Source organism: Delphinus delphis, chromosome 18, assembly GCF_949987515.2.
Source record: "Delphinus delphis chromosome 18, mDelDel1.2, whole genome shotgun sequence".
In the NCBI taxonomy this organism is placed as follows: Eukaryota; Metazoa; Chordata; class Mammalia; order Artiodactyla; family Delphinidae; genus Delphinus; species Delphinus delphis.
The window spans coordinates 78,058,989-78,079,060 of NC_082700.1; the positions used below are offsets into that span (position 1 = coordinate 78,058,989).

At 59.5% G+C, this 20,072-nt stretch overlaps 1 protein-coding gene across 2 annotated transcripts in view; it reads right to left on the reverse strand.

The window, feature by feature from the left end:
• Positions 1-10,361: 10,361 nt before the first annotated feature.
• GAS6 (growth arrest specific 6) overlaps positions 10,362-20,072 on the reverse strand; it is a 32,901-nt gene continuing 23,190 nt past the window's right edge. Inside the window, exons 10-15 of one of the 2 annotated variants that reach the window (XM_059995894.1) lie at positions 19,714-19,903; positions 17,611-17,775; positions 16,462-16,630; positions 13,053-13,225; positions 11,666-11,894; positions 10,362-10,794 (exon numbers count right to left, since the gene is read on the reverse strand). In XM_059995894.1, the coding sequence (XP_059851877.1) occupies positions 10,643-10,794; positions 11,666-11,894; positions 13,053-13,225; positions 16,462-16,630; positions 17,611-17,775; positions 19,714-19,903 (1,078 nt within the window). In that variant the 3' untranslated portion in view covers positions 10,362-10,642. The other variant, XM_059995895.1, reaches the window with a different exon arrangement.

Below are 20,072 nucleotides of genomic sequence, written 5' to 3' on the forward strand. Positions count from 1 at the left end.
ACATGAAAGCGATGTTTACACCATCCTGCAGTCTGTTGCCAGTAGCATATGGCTAAAGAAACAACCCACGACCTTAAGTAAAAACACTTCATTCCTAAAAAATACCAAAACAGTAGGGGCTTCCCTGGGGGCACAGTGGTTGAGAGTCCGCCTGCCGATGCGGGGGACACGGGTTCGTGCCCCGGTCCGGGAAGATCCCACGTGCCGCGGACCGGCTGGGCCCGTGAGCCATGGCCGCTGAGCCTGCGGGTCCAGAGCCTGTGCTCTGCAACGGGAGAGGCCACAGCAGTGAGAGGCCCGCGTACCGCAAAAAAAAACACAAAAAAACCCAAAACGGTGACAAGAGTAACATCAAAGACCACTGGTCACGAGTCACCATGCAAATATAATAATAATGAAAGAGTCTGAAATATCATGAGAATTATGAAGAGGTGACACAGAGACACGCAGTGAGCATACACTCCTGGGAGAATGTGCTAACAGACTTGCTTCGCACAGGGCTGCCCCAGACCTTAATTTGTAAAAAAAAAGCAGTATTTGTAAAGCGAGATGTGACTGTGTTTTGTTAAACGTGGGCTCGCAAGCCCAGTGTTTCCAGGCTGGCCTGATCCGATGGGCCCAGCGCAGCCCTGGCCTCTGTGGCCTCCGTGGCCAGGACGTGGCCCCACCTCCTGTTGTCCCGGAACTTCAGCTCCAAAAGCCACGAGCACAGCGAGGTCACTCCTCATCGATTTGGAATTTTAGGTCAAACTCTTAAGTGGCCAATCCTCCCTAATTGTTTGACGTGCTTTGGGCATATCGTAAAAAATAACAAAACTAGCAGAATTTAGGAGGAGTAATTCCTTTGGCTGAGATGCAGCCCGTGGCCACACCGAGAAGCAGCGTGAAGTTAGTTTTTGAAGCATCCTTTGTCTCCCTTTTAGCTCGATTTTGACCCAACGGGCTTGCTGTCCCTCCACCTGTCTGCCCCGTCACCAGACTCACTAGTCTGGGTCCCAGTTCCTCACGGCTTTGCTTGGTAGCCTCTGCGGCTAAGCTCTCCCTTTCGGGGCTTCGCCGTCACAGTGGCAGGCATTTGGGGCCTGGGGGGGTGCCTAGTGTGACCACAGGACCAGTGTCCCTGTGCCCAAAGCCAGCTCTTGCAGGACGAGTCCCACTCAGCTGTGCGACTCGGGGAGACCATCTTTCACCAAAGAAACCTAGTTTGAATGTCACGTAAAACAATGGTGTATGAAAGGAGAATTCACGCGACTGACTGTGCTCCCTGCCGGGATCGTGCGGAGAACAGGGAAGACAGTTCTTACTTCTGAGGCTCGTTAGACCCAGACGGGTCTTGTTTTGCATAAGGAGGATGATCTCTTTCCTCCGGAGGCCCCTCTACAGCCCACTCGAGACCTCAGCTCTGCTAGAGGCCCAGCAGGCATCCCTGCGGCCTGGGTGTCAGGCAGGGGCAGGAAGGGGCCCCCCGGGCGGCAGCTGGAGCCGGGTAACGGGACGAGCTCCTGCACACTCCGCCTCAACACAGGCGGTCCTCCTCACAAAGGCAAAGAGGCAAACTCGTTACTTTACAGAAGTTATGTGTATCAATGTAGGGACTTTCCATAAAATCTAAGAACTTACGAGTCACTGAGACGTTTACTTATGCTGAGAATCATGTTAGGATATTAGCGCACAGATCACAAGCCATCAGGGACCAGAGTGGGGGGAGACCAGATCCCGGCTCCCCGCTTCCAGCCTGCCTGCCGGTGCGGCAAAGCCTGGGCCTGGCTTCAGGCCCATCCGGGTGAACTCCACCAAGAGCTCCCTGTGTGGGCGCTCGACGCCACACCTGCCTCTTCCCAGCCTCATCACATCATCATCTGTTCATTTTGCTGCATCCGATAAGGTCCTGCCAGTCCCGTTTCTCCCTCGCGGCGTCTGTTGGGAGATGCGAGCTCACTGGCACAGATGTTGTCAACATTTATTGGGGACACCTGCGTGGACCCTACAGGCACTTAGGGTTCCGCGTGTGAGGCACCCAGCCCGGCCTGGTCGGGGCCAGCGCCTGCCCATCTGGCCGCCCTTCCCTGCATGCCCACCCCGAATGCGTCAAAAGATGACACGAGCCAAGCCGCACAGTATTGGATGGACAAGCGTCCCTTCCAGCCAGGGAAACCTCAGCCTAGTCTGATGGGCTCTAGGAGGGATTTTTCCTTCTCCGGGTGACTTTCCAGTGGATCCTTGGTTTTATGTTCTTGGTGTTTTCGGTTCAGTGGGCAAAGACACGTGACATTGAAATGCCCGCAGCTGCGTTGCTTGGGAACGACCTCTGGCAGCAGGGCCGTGGTTCTGACCGTGGGCTTTGCCCTCTGCCCGCAGCCAGGTCAGCCCCCCTATCGCAGCATGGAAACACCTTCACTTGTTTTATTCTTTCCACCTTTGTTGCTCCTGGAAATGTCGGTCAAGGTGGAGATGCTGTCTGATCACAGGAGCCTCTGCGGCCCCTGGGCTGGAGCCTCGGGGGAAGGACGTGCCCTCCCCGTGTCCGTGCCGGCTCTGCTGCTGCTCCGTGGGCCTTCGGCGTCCTGCCCTGTAGGGGGCGTTTAACCCAGTGCAAACCGTACCAGGCAAAAGCAGGAGAGGAGAAAGGAACTGGGGCTGGGACTTGACCGGGGCGTAGGGGCTGAGCCCCAGAGCTGCTCGTGTGGGCACGCGGCTCGGAGCTACCAGCGGGAGGGGCTCCACGCTTGCCCAGAACCCCTGCCTCCACAAGGCTGGACCGTGCTCGGGAACAAGGAGGAAATCCTCTTTCCTCCACGTCTCTGGCGCCCCCTACGGTTTCTGCACTCAGATGCGAGCCCCGGGACGGGGCCGTCCTGGAGACAGAAGCCCCTTGTCCAGCAAAGGCTCGAGGTGCCCGGCCTCCGCTTTCCTCACGTGACGGCAGGGCTCGAGGCTGCTGTCCGCTCGGTCCAAGGAGGGGAAACCAGACGCGGCCAGCAGGCACGAAGGGCCGACTGCACGCCCAACCCGCACCCCGGCCCACTGACCCGCCTGGGGTCCTGCAGCAAGTCCCTCTTCTGCCCAGAGTTTAAGAACCGTAGCGTCCAACCGAGCCAGGGGTCTGTGGTCCGAGACGTCGATCCCCTCGGTGGCTCCGGACCCACGAGCGCCCGGGCGGGGAGGGACCTTGGCTCCGGGCTGCAGGGAGTGAAGCCGCAGCCCCCGGTCCCAGCAGGCCCGTGGCTGCCTTTGGAGCAAGTGGCAGGGAAGCCGGTCGCGGGCCTGGACGCGGGATGACCTTCGACCTCCGAGCACAACCCAGGGTGGGGTCTGCAGGGCCTCAGGGTTTCCCCGGACCGTCCACACCCGCGTGGCCCAACCCAGACTGTCTGCCCTGCCAGGTCGTTTCATCTCGCTGAGTGCCGGGAGTTGATAAAAAATGTTAGACTCCAAGGCCAACAATTTTGCTCTTGCGCACAAAAATGTCTTTATCCCTCAGCCCAGCCACAAAGAATGTGAACGATTCAATTCCCAGACTGGTGGTGGCTTCCAGGCACCCCCATCCCCAGGACCCCCCAAGTCCGCTGGCCTCAGTGTGCTCTGGGCGCCGTTCCCTGGGGACCCCTCTCTGTCATGCCCTCCCCACGGCAGAACCCGGCCAGGCTCCGCCTGCGTCCTGACGTGTGTGAGACCCCGCCCTGCAGCTCTGACGGGCACCACCAAGGGGTGGGGCTTGGTGGGGCCTCTCCCCTGGCCCCTCCCTCTGCTGAGCGGCCCCGCCTCTTCCTCAATCGCAGACTGAGGCTGGTTGGGCGGAGGGGGTCAGGGAGGCTGCTGATGGGAACAGGGCTCCCTGCTGCCGTGGTGGAATGTTCTGGAACTGACAGTGGTGATGTTGCACAGCGCTGTGAAGGTGCTGAAACCCGCTGAGCTGCACACTGTTAGGGGGTGAACGTTATGGTATGTTACTGGATCTCGTTGGAAAAGCACTCGGGGCAGGGCCGGGCGATAGTACGCGCTTGGTTAACAAGCACGACCTTCAGCAGCAGTCTGGTCCGGTCCGAGCAGCCTGCGGCCAGCCGCACTGCCCCCCCCCCCCCCCCCCCACTCCTGGCTTCTCAATCCTTCTGCATCCAATTCCGCCACCTCTGGGTGTAGGGAGAGAACACAAAGCCGGTGGGAGCACAGGCGCCCCCGGGATGAAGGGGACGTGCCCAGCCGAGCGTCGTCCAGCCCAGACGACAGGAGCAGGGCCAGGCCTCGCGCTGCCAGCGGCTCGTGGGTGGCACCATTACATGCCTACTTCCGTTTCCCATTTGCTAAAACTTTTTAGTTATGAAATTTAATACACCTGCAGAAAGCCTGCTGGAGACCGAGGTGTAACGTGGTGACTCTTTGCAAAGCGAGGCAGTCACCTGGCCCCGGGGCTGGCCTTCCCTCCGCCCGGGGCCCACTCCCCCGCTGTTCTGTCCTCTGCAGGGACAGGTGCCCAGCCTCCGCTGAGCTTCCTGCCTGTGAGATGCACGTGTGGGGTTCTGCCGCCGAGCCCAGGACCCGTGACTGCCCCTTTGGCTGTGGGCAGGCCTCGGCTGACCTCGGGGTCCCTGTGTGTATGCGGGGCCCCTGGCTTGGATTTGGGGCACATGGCAGACCTTGACTTTGGAGGACGACGCCCGGCCAGCGTCCGTGGGGTTGGCCCAGCGCAGTCTCAGCTGCGGACCTGGCGTCCTGACCCACCGAGATCTGGTCCTGCGCCATCCTGCGCGATCTGGTCCTGCGCAATCTGGGAACCTTCCACAGCTGTGGGTGCGGGGGACACTCCTTGTAAGTTTCTTCTCGTGGTGTCTGTGACCCCATTTCCTCCTTGTTAATGAAGCAGGGCCCTTTGGACGGACAAACTGACCGCTGCTGTTTCCTGTTCTGTGCAGCACCCGCCTGGTCTTCTGCCCGTTCTTCTGTTGGGTCGTTACTTTCTCTCACTGATTTGCAGGAAGAACTCATTCTCCCTTCTGGGCTAGCCCACGTTAGCGGGTTCACGTGGTTCCCAGTATCTTCTGTTCGGAGCTGGTCTCGTCACCCTCTTTATGGTACCTCGGTGAACAGATGTTCTTGATGTATCTACTGACGGATATGCTTGTTTATTTTTAATAGACTTTATTTTTTATAGCAGGTTTAGATTCACAGCAAAATGGAGAGGAAGGGCCACAGAGTTCCCACAGGCCCCTGCCCCACGCAGGCGCAGCCTCCCCCACCATCACCATCCCCCACCCGAGGGGCCGGCCGTTACCATCCGTCCCCGTCACCCAGAGTCCGTCGGCTCTATTCGGGGTCACTCAGTGTTGTACATTGTGTGGATCTGGACAAATGTTTACCGTCCCGTGTCCTCCATTACCGTCTCACGTGGAGCACCTTCACTGCCCTAAAAACCCCCCATGCTCCGCACTCTCATGCCTCCTCCCCTAACCCTCGTTAACCGCTGGTCTTTCTATCGTACTAGCTCCATAGTTTTGTCTTTGCCAGAGTGTCACATAGCTGGAATCACACACTACGTAGCCTTTCCAGATTGGCTTCTTTCACTGAGCAAATGTGCATTTAAGTTTCTTCTACGTCTTTCCATGACGGGATAGCTCATTCTTTTTATCACTGACGAATGGTCCGTCGTCTGAGTGTAACACAGTTTGTTTATCCATTCACCTACTGAAGGGCATCTTAGTTGCTTCCAAGCTTTGGTAATTATGAATAAAGTTGCTATAAACACTTGTGTGTACATTTTTATGTGGACATTAGTTTTCAGTGCCTTTGGGGAAGTACCCTGGAGCACGATTGCTGGATCACGTGGCGAGAGTATGTTTAGTTTTGTAAGAAACTGTCTCCCATGGTGGCTACACCATCCTGCGTTCCCACCAGCAGTGCTGAGAGTTCCTGCCGTCCCACGTCCTCACCAGCACTTGGTGTTGTCTGTGTTCAGGATTCTGGCTGTTCTAATAGGTGTGCCGTGGCATCTTACTATTGTTTTAATTTGCGTTCGCCCTGATGACATATGACATATGAGCCCGTTTTCATGTGCTTATTTGCTATCTGTGTATCTTTGGCAAGGTGTCTGTTAAGGTCTTTGATCCATTTTTTAATTAGGTTGTTTATTTTCTTATAGTTGAGTTTTAAGAGTTCTTTGTATATTTGGGGTAACAGTGCTTCATCAGATATGTCTTCTGCAAATTTCTTCTTCATCTGTGGCTTGTTTTTTCATCCCCTTGATGGTGTCTTTGCGGAGCAGAAAGTTTTCATTTTAATGAAGCCCAACTTATCCATTATTTCTTTCATGGATTTTGCCTTTGGTGTTGTATCTAAAAGGTTATCCCAAAGCCAAGGCCATTTAGATTTTCTCCTGTGCCGTCTTCTAGTTTTATAGTTTTGTGTCTTACTTTAGATCTGTGATCCATTTTGAGTTGACTTTGTGAAGGGTGTGAGGTCTGTGTCTAGACTCGTTTATTTGCACGTGGAGTCCAGGTGTTCCAGCCTTCTTTGTGAGGAGACTGTCTTTGCTCCATTGTGTTACCTTTGATCCTTTGTTGAAGATCAGGCGACTATTTTTGTGGGTCTGTTTCTGGGCTCTCTGTTCTGTTCATTTATCTCTTTGTTTATTTATTCTTTTGGCAACACCAGGCTGTACTGACCGCTGGAGCTTCATAGCAAGACTTGAAGTCGGGTAGCTTCCTCCAACTTTGTTTTCTTGAAGTTCTTAATTTTAATGCAGCCCAATTTTTAAATATTTTTCTTTATCATGAGAGCATTTTGTTTTATTTTCTATTTTAAAGCAATATTTCTTTACCCTAGTTCATGAAAATACTCTTCTATCACAGGGGTCAGCAAAGTTTCTCTGTGAAGGAACAGATAGTACATGGTTCGGGTTTTGAGGGTCCGTAGCTGTGAAGCTACCGCTCAGCCCTGCCATTGTAGCAGGAGAGAAGCTGTAGAGAATCATAAGTTAACGGGTGTGACCGTGTGTCAATAAAGCTTTATTAACAAGAACAGGGGTGCATCACCTTAGGCCCACAGCCTACAGTTTTACATTATCTTCTAAATGCTTTATAGATTACCTTTAGATTTAAATATATGCTCTACATAGAGTTAATTTTTTCTGTCATATGAGCTGGGGTCAAATTTCCTATTTCTTTAATGCAGAGATTTCAACAGGGATGATTTGCTCCAGGGGACGTGTGGCAGTGTCTGAAGATGTTTTGACTGTCTCAAGTGTGTGTGTCTATGTGTGTGTATTTGGGGGAGTACTGGCAGCAAGGACGGAGGTTGCAGGCATGCCGCCGAATACCCTAAGGGCACAGAACGGCCCTTCACACAAAAAGCCGTTATCAATCAATCGATAGTATCTGAAAAACAAACAAAAGAATGAAATACAAACAAATATTACAGCTCTTCTATTTAAAACAAAAAAAGCAAAACTCTGAGATCAATGCAGACCACAAGTGTCAGCAGCATAATCCACTTGAGTTCCTCCTTCCTGGCGCACAGTCAGAACCATCCCGGCTCCATCTCCATGGCGCACAGTCAGACCCATCCCGGCTCCACGTCCATGGCGCACAGTCAGATCCATCCCGGCTCCATCTCCATGGCGCACAGTCAGACCCATCCCGGCTCCACCTCCATGGCGCACAGTCAGACCCATCCCGGCTCCACGTCCATGGCGCACAGTCAGACCCATCCCGGCTCCACGTCCATGGCGCACAGTCAGACCCATCCCGGCTCCACCTCCATGGCGCACAGTCAGACCCATCCCGGCTCCACGTCCATGGCGCACAGTCAGACCCATCCCGGCTCCACCTCCATGGCGCACAGTCAGACCCATCCCGGCTCCATCTCCATGGCGCACAGTCAGACCCATCCCGGCTCCATCTCCATGGCGCACAGTCAGACCCATCCCGGCTCCATCTCCATGGCGCACAGTCAGACTCATCCCGGCTCCATCTCCATGGCGCACAGTCAGACTCATCCCGGCTCCATCTCCATGGCACATAGTCAGAAGACGTGCAACTCTCTGTCTGCCCCAGCCTCGTGTGCAGTCTGGCCCGGACTGGGTAGCAGCAAGGACGCCAATCTGGCCAGTACAGCTGGGGAATGTCTTGCAGATTTTGGCTCTCCACTGGCCATAAACTTTTTCTTGGCAGTAGTTAGAATAACCCCTGGCGCCCAGTGGAAGTCTATGGAAACCTCAGTAGGAAACAGATGTGGCCCTCGCTCTCCCCGGAGAGAAGATGAACCCAAGGTGGTCAGAAAGCCCCTGAGAGCTGGCCTTGGCTCCGTGTGTCTGTGAGGCCAGAGTTTCCAGTCCCAGAGCTCAGCATGTGTCTTGTCTGCTCTCTGGCCATCCTGGCCTTTGTGAGCGGGTGGGGGCTGGCCTGGGGAGCATTCCGTAAGAACATTCCAGAGCTGCCTCCGGAGTGGACAAAAACCAGAGAGGATGGCGGGAATGCTGTGGTGACTGGGCTGAGAGCAGGCCCCAGGGTGACTTTGGGCTCCTGAGGCCACATGGGGCCAGAGGGTGGGCAGCAGGTGGTCTCCTGGGGTCGTGGGCGGGACTGCGTGCCCCCATTTCTCAGAGTGGTGCTCAGCGGCTCTGGGAGACCACGGGCAGCAGGGGAGACCCCTGCTCCCTGAGCTGATGGCAACCGTGCCTGGCCCTCCTGGTCAACATCAGAGTCCCCAGGAACTGGGCTCTCAAGCCCCCAACGGACAGTGTGAGGCACGTCCTACAGCTCCAGGCCGCAGCCTGACCAGTTCAGCCCACCAGGCCAGCCCCCAACCCGGAGCTGGCACAGGGGCCTGGGCTGGGGTCCACTTAGGCTGTGAGCCAGACCACACGTCCACTCCGGTCACGGATGGAGGAGGGGGCTCCACGGTGCTCTGGGAAGAGGCTGGCTGGAGGCGGACTTTGCACGAGGACCAGGGCTCGCCGAGTCCCCTGACTGACCTCCCTGCCAGCCCTTCTGTGCAAATCACTTGAAGAACTCTCGGGCTAGTTTCCTGAAGTCCTGAGTCAGCAGAACTCTCACCCACAGCCCAGTGAGGTTCAGGGACGCCTGAAGGAGTGCACCGTGCCCACGGCTGGCCTGGCAGAGGAGGGGCCCAGACACATACATGCACGCTCATGCACACACACACAGACACACACACAGAGACACACACACACAGAGACACACGGTTTGAGGCAGGCCGGGGAGCAGACAAGTGGGTTCAGGCTGGCAGGAGGACATGGGTGGCCCTGGGAGGGGCTGACCCCGGCTGCACGTGCCAGCCCTGCTGGGCCCTGGGGTCCGAGCGCCTCTGCCTCTGGGTTCCTGGCCGTCACCTTGTACCTTCGGGCCTCAGTCTGGTCGTCTTAGGTGAGCTCGGCCCACGGGTCCCGCCTGATGGGCATCTGTGGTTGCCAACCCCTCCCCTGTGTCATGGAGACCCCGTCCCTTCCAGGGCACGCCAGCTGCCTCTGCCCACGGTCCCCGGGGTCACTCCACTTGCCAGTCCCGCCAGCCAGGATCGAGAGGGAGCTTCTCCTCCTGAGGTGCCGCGGCCACTCTGTGTCCCACGGGCTCCGCACGCGGCTGGGCTGGGGTCCTCGGCCCCCGCCCCTCCTTCCGCCCCTGCTTGTCTCTGGGTCAGGTTGTGACTGTAAACTCACGTTCAGCAGCGGGGTGGGGGGGAGGCGGGCAGGTGCAGAGACCCCGAAGCCGCTTTGAGGGATTAAAGCCATGAAGCTGAAATGGGGCCGTGGGACCCTGGGCTGCCTGCCTGAGAACACACTTCAGGGTTTAGTATTTAAAAAAATAGAACCTCAGTCTTGGGGTGGAGGGAAGCCCCACCGGATGCCGGAAACTCCCCTGGGACCCTCTGCTGCGACAGCGCCCACAGCCCCAGACGTGTCCGCAGCAGCTGCAAACGCCGGGCTTGCTCTCCCCCGTGACCTGGGCTGGCGTCGTGGTGTCGTTGCTGCCCCGCATGCTCCTGGAGCCAGAGCGAAACGCCCGTGCGCTCGACCCCCGGCAGACCCGGCTCGCTCTGCAACGAGCAGGTGCCTTCCGGCACCGCGCACGGCCTCCCGAAACGAGAAGGCGGGAGAACCGAGGCTGCGGGTTTGCACGGGGAGCCGGCGGCGCTGACCTGTGGCGCCTGCCCGTGGCCGCGCAGGCAGGCGACCGGCACTGCCGCCTCCCGGAAAGCGGCTCATCCCCGTCTCGGGGACGCCGGCGGCAGGCGGAAGGGATGCCGCCTGGAGTTCAAGCCGATGGGCCTGGCGGACGCTCTCGGCCTCGGACCCCACGACGGCTGCGCCGCTGAGTGCCAAGGGGCAGAAAGCGCCGACACAGAGCTCGGAAGTTTCCGTAAACGTTTTATTTTTCCATAGTTTTAGGTCAGAGAGAAGCATCTGGTAATAAAAATAACAGAATTCTCTTCCCGGGTCCGCTCGGGTGGTGCTGAGGTGAGTCCGCTATTTACACATATGTTACACACGGGCAGGGAGGCCGTGAGGGGAGCTGGCGGACGAGGGATCAGTGTCTCGGGCAGGGGTGCGGGGGCCTCCCGCTGTCCTTCCTGGTCTGGGAAGAAAGCTAAGGCGCACGTGGCTGTGCGGGCATCCGGCGGCAGCAGAAGCCTAGGCGGCCGGCTCAGCTGGGGGGCAGGAGTGGGCCGTGATGTCGCTGTGCTTGTAGATGGCCTCGTCCAGGTCCAGAACCTTCCGGTTGACCTCCAGCGTCATGCAGCCGCGGTAGAAGGCTGTGACCGGGGCCGAGGTCACTGGCACATCTGGGCCGCGGGGGAAGAACAAACACGTCTCAGGGGGCGAGATGCCCGGCGTCTGGGGCCTGGGCTCCCCGCTCTGCGTCTCCGGCCGCCTCGAGGGCACGGTTTCCCATCCCTGCGGAACCCCTCCGTCTGGCTCGGGCACACGCCCTAGGCAGGTGGTGAACCGCTGCCGCCAGGCTTGACGCCGCACCCCGGCCCCCAGGAGCGCACACAGATAGTCAGATCAATTAAATATTATCTTCTCGGCCCGAATGAGTCATGCCCAGGGCTTCCAGGCTTTCTCTCGTCCTCTTCAAAGCTCTGCTTATTAAAACCAAATGCACCCTGAGTCTGCTAGCCAAGACAGAGATGCCGCCGTCTGTGGCAAGTGGACACCCACCCTGAGGGGTGGGAGTGGACGGGGCCTTATGTGAGGCCCTGGCCTCGTCCTCCTGCCACCACTTCGCCCCGATTCCTGGCTCCACCTGACCAGACCTGAGCCCCGGACGCAGGAGGGGCCGGGGTCACTCTGCCTGCTGCCATGGCAACTGGACACCAGGCCTCAGGGGCGAGGCTGGCTGGGGCGCTGGGGCACCCAGCCCCCAGTGTGGCCCAGTGGGCTGAACCCTCCTCACTAGCCTTGGCCGGAGCCACCGTCTGATGCCCACGGTTGGGGGTGGGGCTCCTGGAGGGTGCGGGAGCCGGGGAGGGGAAGCTTCAGGCTGCCACTTGGCCCTGCAAGCGTGTTCTCAGCCTGAACGCCACACACAATGGCAGGCCGGGGCCGACACCCAGCGAGCACCCGATGCAGCCATGGGCTGGCTGCTTCCCTCCTCCTTTTAGTACAGAGCAGCCCAGTTCTGCTTGGGGCGAGCAAGTTGGGGCACCCTACCTGGCAGCCCCCCGACGAAGGTGAGCACGGAGCCCTGCAGGTGCCTCCCGAGGACGGCCAGCCTCTCCTGCAGCCCTGCTGGGCTCACTTCACTCTGGCCCTTCGTGCCGTCCACCTCCAGGGTGGCCTCGTCCTTGTTCACAGAAACGGTCACAACGTGCTCCTGGCCGTCACAGACCTTGATCTCCATCAGGACCAGGGTGACGCTCTCCACGGCCAGGACGACCAGCTGTGGGGAGAAGCACGCCTGAGCAGGGGCAGGGCAGGTGGGGTGGTGGCCAAGTGCCCGCGGGCCCTGTTGTCCTGCCCTGTCCTGCGGGCCTCCAGCGGGCAGGGTCGCCTGCGGCCGGGGTGTGACAGGGACTCAGTCTCTATTCGGGTGAAGGAGGGGGCCACCTGGACCCTGCAACGTGATGGAGGACGAACAAATAAAACCACACACCCTCGGGCGGGAGCTGGGGGGAAACACGCTCCAGAAACGGGAATGCACATGCATCGGCCTGGGCAGAGGTGACCCCAGTCACCAGCGTGTCCACAGCCGGGACACAGGCTAGGGCTGCCCCTCCATGTGGAGCTGCCACAAAGCACCACAGAGGGGCCCGGGCAGCAAATGCACACGCCAGGCAGAGCACGCCTCTGACAACACAGGGCAGAGGCGCTGTGATGACCGATGGCCCTCCCCTCCCTCCCTCTCCCCGCCCAGGGAGGTGGTCTCAGCTGGGTGGGCCTCGGGGCCGTTTGTCCCAAGTACCGGGACGGGAGAAAGCCGGCCTGGGCAGGGCGCGGATCCGCGCCCATCAGCTTGCAGACCCGCTAAGAGGGGAGCTGGGTGGCCCCCGCGGGCAGGCTGACTTGGTGAACACACCCCTCTTAGGACAGAGGTGAGAAAATAAACCTATTTCCGCCACCTCTTAGCTGTTCTCTGAGAAAACAGTGAGTCCAGTCAGCACGGTGTTGGCGTGGTGTTGGGAGAGTCGGGAGAGGGGGGCTGCGTGGAGGTGATGGACAGCGTGTCCAGGGGCATGTGCCCAGAGCTCCGCCTGCGTCCCCAGGGGGCCGCGTGACAAGGGTCTGGGGCACGTTTGCACATCTTTTTCAAAAGGAAGATCTGATCTATGAGCAAAGTCCTTTGGCTTACATACGAGCAATTAATTCAAACTGCTACACCACTGAGCGGGTGGGAAAGTCTCCCCACCGCACAACTGGCTTTCGGGAACGCAACACTGTCCCCGAGCCACGCGCGGCTGCTCTGACCCTGGAGAGAGACGGGGAGGGTGGGCTGGAACCTCGAGGGCCACGGTGCGGGCCGCAGCCTGGCTGGGCACTGGGCGCTGGGGCAGCAGTTTGTCCTCAGGGGTCGGGGGTGGGGTGGGGCAGTGAGTGGTACCTGCTTTTTGAGCTTCTTGGTGGAGTGGTAGTCGACCAGGGCCACGGAGAGGGCCACGGCCTGGTCATCGCCCACCAGCGCAAGCAGCATCCCCGTGTCGGCGGCGGGGCGGATCCGAGCCACGGCCTCTACTTCCCAGGTGGTCTCGGTCCCGACGTCCGGCGACGTCCGAGCTGCAATGAAGGCGGCACATCACAGGGCGATCCAGACCCGAGAGGCGGGGAGCGAGACGCGGCGAGCTCAGCTCCCCCGCGGCCCCGGGCAGCAGAGGACGCCGGGCGGCGGAGGAGGTGGGAAGCCGGTAACAGCCTCCCAGAACCCGCGGTTCGCACCAACAGCTGGGAAGTGACGGGGGCCGGGCTCTGGACTCAGGTCTGGGCCGCAGTCCAGAGGCCCCAGGCCGCCTGAGGATGGCCATGCCGCCCGCTCCCCCGAGCGCCCCTTCGCGTGACCACCGGGCCACCTAGTCCCGCCGGGACCTCAGACGCGCCACTTGGGCCGTGCTCAGCCCCCGGGCGCCCCCGACTCCCTCCCCGCAGGTCAGTTGAATGGGGCAGGCGTCTCAGCCTTCGACCCTCTGCACCTCAGCTGCGGCCTTGTGCAGCCCCGCAAGCTGAAGGACTTTGCAAAGTTAAAGACGCGAAGAAAATGGACGCTTCCACGAGCCCCACTCAACAGCACATACGATCTTACATCCTGAGCTGCGCTTTTCTACCGTCACAGTCGACGCATCCGCGGGTGAGGTTTTGTTCGGGCGTGTTAGACGGGCTGCAGTAGGTACTGCGTGTGGATTATAAACCATACGGTGCGTGTCACGTACACGACGCATCGGAATGAGTATACATGGTGCACGCCTCTTGCACAAACTGCTCCAAAGCACTTGTGGTAGCAGGGCTGCATTCTGGTTCTCGGAGGGCGAACGCCACCTCACGTTTCCTCCCCACGTGTGATCACCTGCTGCTGAAGAGGCCAGACAACCTCCGCCCTCTTGGTTTTTAAGTGTTTCTACCTCGTGAGGATGTCAGGCAGGGGCTGCTTCGGCAGAAGGATGCTGAGGCCACGTCTGCGAACATTTGGGCTCGGACCTTGCCGTGGGCCGGTCTCTCCCCCCAGTGGACTGTGTGCCCCTCAAGTCGTGTGTGCGTCCGCATCCCAGAGGGGCCTGTTACGGCCAGTCCCCATAATTGTTCATCGAATCGAACGCACACAGAATTGGAAAAAGGAACTGACCCAGCCTTCTCCTCTGCTGCCGAGCTCCCCCTGCACCCCTGCGGCAGGGGGAGTATGTTCCCTGCGGAGTCCCCGGACAGAGGAGGCCCGCGGCCTGGTTGCCAGCAGTGTGCTTAAGGCACCGACGCCTTGGCTCCCCTGGGGAGTTTTCTCGGGTGCACAGTGGGGTCAACCACACGCCCCTCACGGAGGGCTTCTCAGGCTTTGAGACCCAGTGAGTCCAGATCCACTGGGACCTGCTGCTGAGGACAGTATCTGTCATTTCCTAATGTGTCCTTTCTGTGTTGTAACGTGAGAACGTTGACGGTATAGTTCAAGACACATTAAAAAGCATAGAGTTCTAACTACCATTTGGCCTTTGTTGTCACAGAACTTGAAGATCAAAACCATGCAGCAAAGCGGCGAGCAGACCGCAGCAGGCACGGTGACGGGCGCAGGGACGGCACTGCAGCCAGTGGAGACCGTGCCTGCGGTGTCTGCGTTACCACAGTGTTAGTGAAAAAGGAATAAAACACTTATGCTCCATGATGTGATGTTAAACATCATAGGATGCTCTAGGTTTGCACGTACAAAAACAAAGACTGAAAGAGTGAGGTGTTTTGTGTGAGGTGGTGCGATTAGGGGTCAATCGTTCTTTTCTAAAAACCCTTCAGTGACGTGGTGATGCTTTTGACAATTAAAGACAGAAAGGGGACAGTGACACAAGGTCTTGAGAGGATGGCCCGACTTGCTAAGGAGGAGGGAGCAGGCCCCACGTCCTCCGAGCTGGACGGGCCCTCCTTGAACTTGCAGGCCACCGGGGCAGTGAGGTCTGAAGGAGGCAGCAGGCCACCTGCCCTCCTGGGCTGACAAGCAGGGCCGGGATGGGGGGGGGGGGGTCACGTGTGCGCCTTCAACCACGAAAGGCTCAGAGTCTAGGAACAGAGACGGGTGGGGGTACCCCGGGGACTCTCTCAGGGTGAGAGTGTGGAGGGGGGAGCAGAGCCGGGAGCGGGGGCCTTCGCAGCAATGCCAGGAGCCTGGCAGGAGGAGTGGGCTGCGGAGAAGGGGAGGGGGGCGACCCTGGAGCCTCCCTGGACCAGGTGTCCACCTGGGACTGCCGGGCAGCCCGGGCTCTGGATGCCTTCCCGACCCTCGGAAAGAGGCGCACGGTTCTGTGCGAGCTGTCCCTGGGCCGGGACCCAGGGCTCTCCCAACATCCTCAACCTGGAAGTCACTAAGGCCCGTGAGCCCAGGCACGGTGACACCTCGGGGCTGCAGCTGGTGCCCCCTGGGAAACAGAGGCTAACTTCAACCCTGTCAGAGGGGAAGTCGGGGAAATCCTGGGTCCAGACTCAAGTGGAACCGCCACCGTCCCCGCCCCCCGCCCCCGACGTCCGCACCGTCCGGGTTGACGTCCCCAGAGCAGAGGTGGCAACGGTACCGCCGGGATTTGGAACATTCACTCATTTCACATAAAGCTGACATCTAAGTGCTCACCTATCAGCACGGGAGGATTATTTGTCTTTACTGTAAAAGTTGTCACTGATGGATAATAAAAGGGAAGAGATAGCTGTGGTTTGTTCCAGGAATGAAGGGCCCTGCTTCACAGAAGCCAGAGGGACTCCGGGCCGACCCTGTGTCCCCTGCGGCAGCACGCTGGCCCCCAGCTGCCCACCCCGCCCGCTACGAGGCCTGCTCCTGTCTCCCCGGGCGTGAAGGAGAAGCTCCTTTGCTGCCTCCGTGGCGGCTGGAAAAGCCCGGCTCCCTGGGGCCTCTCTCCTTCTCGTCCTTCTGAAGCTCGAGCTCAGGGACTCCTTGAGCCGTTGCCCCCTCCCCAAGGCCCACGGCGCTGTGACTGCAGTGCTGGGCGTTCCCGAGTGGCTCCGTCTACATCTACGTGGATGAGCCTGAGCCTGTCTTGTCTCGGAAGCTTCTGGGAAGCTCCCCTTAGAGCCCTGCATCCGCCTGCCCGTCTCGGCCACCAAGCACCGGCACCCTCCTCCGTCCCTTTTTTTCCAGCCCTGCGCCCTGGGAGTGGGCCTGTGCCCCGCCCGTAGCCCGGGGGCCGTGAGGCCGTCCCTTCTGCCGTCTTCCCCAGTAGGAAACTGCTTCCTGCTTCTCTGGTTTTTAGTGTATTTCGGCGTATTTTGGCTGCAAGGACAAGCACAGCCATCCCGATGCAGGAGCCAGGACTCACCATAATCCAGGCTGTAGGAGGCAAACCCTCTCCCAGGGAAGAAGGAGCCTCTCTCGGTCAAGGAGAAGCACTGCATGTTCACGTTCGCCTTGACCGTCTCCTGGACGGTGGTGTCCTCACCGTCCAGCCAGTGCCAACTCCTCAGGCAGCCGTCCAGACGGGGGTTCATCTGGAAAGACAGAGACCCCCGGTGGCTGCCTGGTGCCGCCCGCTCCCACAGTGTCCTCCCGGCGCAGGCACGTGGAAATCCACCACTAACGTGGATGAATCCTGCGGGGGGAGGTGTTTCCACTACAGGCTCCGCGCTCACGGAGGGATTCGCTGCCCGACTCCAGGTACACGGCACACGCAGCAGCACATCCGCGCCCCACCCGTCCTCCTCTGCCTGCACCCGGTCCCCACTCAGCTAACAGACACAGGGCGCTGACCGCCACCTGGAAGGACGAGGGCGAGGGGCCCCTTCCGCAGCAGCTGCGCCTGCGCTCCTGCCAGGCGCCCAAAGCACCTGGGGTGTGTGGGGCGGGGGCTGGGCACCCGCAGCTGTGCACTTGCCGCGTGGCTCTGCGCACATCAGGTCGCCCCAGCCTTTGTCTGTGAGGCACACGGATGGGACTCTGGGGTGTGGGCCAGCCCTCTGGGGGGAAGGTGCTGCCGCCGCCACCCTCTACTCAGAACCTCAGCGTGCTGGACTCACGTCTCGTGTTCCGTGTGGAATCAGACCCGGAACACCAGGGATTCTGGCCGTGGACATCGGCACACCGGGGGAGTGGGGTGATGAGATGGGACAGGACTTTGGGAAATGACCAATGCCAACCTCCCGTTAGGTCTTGTTTCCCCTGTGGGAATCCCGGCAGGCTTTACAACCCAATGTACTTGGGAACTGCCCAAAAGAGTTGAGTGTTCCTTTTGTTAAAGGATAATTTCTTTGTGATTTATCTCCTCTGCAAAATAGACATTTTTATCATGAATTTAGACGAGAACGCAAATGAGTTTCGTAGAGAGATGGTGCGGTGCGTGACGCAGCTGCACTGCGGCTTGTTAGGGTCTAGGGATGCTTGCCTCCCTCCGGTCCTCTCCCAGGGCCCTCAGGGTTAACCCCTGCGCTCAGCCACCTGGGCTCCGACCTCAGGGGCTAAGGACAGTACTTACAGGCTGGACGAGGTCTTTCTCCTTGAAGGGAACGCCTCCCACGGTCAGGTTCAGATGGTATAGTCCTCTGTCCAGCTGGAACAGGTCACCGGCCACGGCGATCTTCATGACAGCATCCTTGTTCACCTTGATCACCAGGTTCCGTTCGAGCTCCTCAACAGAGATCTGAAGAGCACAAGTGCTGTGAGGGTGGATGTGCACCTTCTGAAGGGGCGCCGAGCCTTGGGTACCAATTCCCATCACCACCCAGGGCCAAGAGACCCCCAGCCTCGGGGGGGCCACGTTCCCATCACCACCCAGGGCCAAGAGACCCCCAGCCTCGGGGGGGCCACGTTCCCATCACCACCCAGAGCCAAGAGACCCCCAGCCTCGGGGGGGCCACGTTCCCATCACCACCCAGGGCCAAGAGACCCCCAGCCTCGGGGGGGCCACGTTCCCATCACCACCCAGGGCCAAGAGACCCCCAGCCTCGGGGGGTCCATGCTCATCACCTGTACTGCTTCCCTGGCATCTACGGTGTGGCTCCGACCCTGCCGGTTTTGGTTTCCTTCCCAATGCTACTCCCTCCCCCTGGCCCCCCCTCCTCCTGCAGGTGAGCCCACCTGGAGCCCCTTCCCCATCTCTGGACCCTAAATTAAGCCTCAGTCAGGGAGCTGCCTTCCGGGGGCCTGAGGTCACTGCCCCCTTGGGTCAGCCCTGACACCTCTGGCCCTTAGCTTCTCCTACCCCTCACTGAGCACTTTGAATACAAGAGGACATATGTTACCTCAGGATCTCCAGCAATAGTGCCTGGCACGGACTGAATGCTGACTGAACGTATGAATTCTTTCTAAAACTTGCCATTCTTTCCTGCTTTCCTTGTAGGAAAATTAAAAAATCTGTCACTCTATACGATGCATCTTCCTAATGACCCAGAAGCCCCTCAATTTCCTTTCTGGCTCAGATGGAGAAACATTTAGGTACTGGGTCTGAATTTGGTCAGGAGACAGCAGTGTGCACATGTGGGGAGCCTCAGGGGCAGGGAGAGTGGGCAGAGGTCGTTGTGGAACTGGCCCTGCACCTCAAGGACCAGTTTGTGCCTTGGGTGGACTGGCAGCCACGTGTATCCACTGGTCATGCCTCCTCTAGCCCCTTCCCCTCGGGCAGTGTCCCAGCCCCGCTCGGGACCCTCCTGCCCTCAACCGCGGGGCAGCGGGTTCCCACGTGTGGAGCTCCCTCAACCCCGAGACGGCTTCCCTCTAGATCGACTGTTTTATCTGTAACTTTGCGGAAGGCATCCCTCCTGATGCTTTGGAGATGCTCGTGCTTTAAGAGTCCAGGAAAGGAGGAGCTAGACGCCACCGACAGGATGGAAATATTAGCAAACATCTACACTGTTTTCATTCGCAGAGACCAGGGCAAATTTTTCCATTTAATCTTCACTTCTAGAGGAAAAAAGAATGCTTTTCCCATTTCTCTTTCAAGCACTTACTTCTAAAAGCCCAGTTCCAACTAAGGTTGCCTCCAAGTTTGGGGAGGGAGCCTGCGTGTCACAGGCTGCTTTGCGCCAGGCATCATGATGGAGGACAGAGCGGCCGCTCCAAAGCCACCGGCTGCAGTTCAGGCTCTGGGCGGTCAGGGCACCTCCGTCAAGAGGCTGGAGGTCAGCATGAACGGAGCAGGCCAGGGGGCCAGAGCCTGGGACGGCGTCACGAGTCACGTCTGACCCTGCCCCACACCGAGAGCCGGGCCCCGGGACCTTGGCCGGTTCTCAGCCTCGACGCGACTGGCAGTCTGAACCGGCGGGTCCTCGGTCCTCAGCCTCAATCCAGCTGCCAGGGGACCCCCATACCCCCCCACAGCTGTGATAAGCAGAAGTGTCTCCAGACACAGCCAGGTGTCCTCAGAGGAGTCACCCCACTGAGAATCACGGCCGCTGCGGTGGAAGCCCTGCTCTGCTTCTGTGAGGACATAATGCCCATCTGAGCGCAGGCTTTCTGGCGCGGGGCCGTCCTGCCGCGGCTGCACCCACTAACTGCTGAGTGGGCGAGTGCAAGTAGATGCTGGGTCCTCGGCCCAGGAGCTCCGGGCCGGCCCAGGCGGCACGGAGGGGGCCACGCTCACCGTCTGCCATGAGCCGTGGTTGATGATGGGTCCGCTGCTGGTGACGCGGCCCACGCCCTGGTAGCGGAGCTGCAGCTCCAGTCGGCCGGCCCGCAGGCCCAGGACGATCCAGGTGCTGTCCCGATGGCCTCCGGCGAAAAACAGGACGCCCTCAGGATCGAAGGTCCTGAAGTCGAACTCAGCCACCAGTCTGAGCGCCGGCAGAAACGAGTGGGTTACACGCGGGTCGTGGTGCGTGACCCCTCCCGGTGGGGCTCGCCTGGCCTCGGGAAGAGCCCAGGTGAGCGGGCCGAATGCCGCCCGCACCCCAACGCCAGCAGCGAGTCCCCGGGGAGGCGTACAGCTGGCACCAGCCCTGA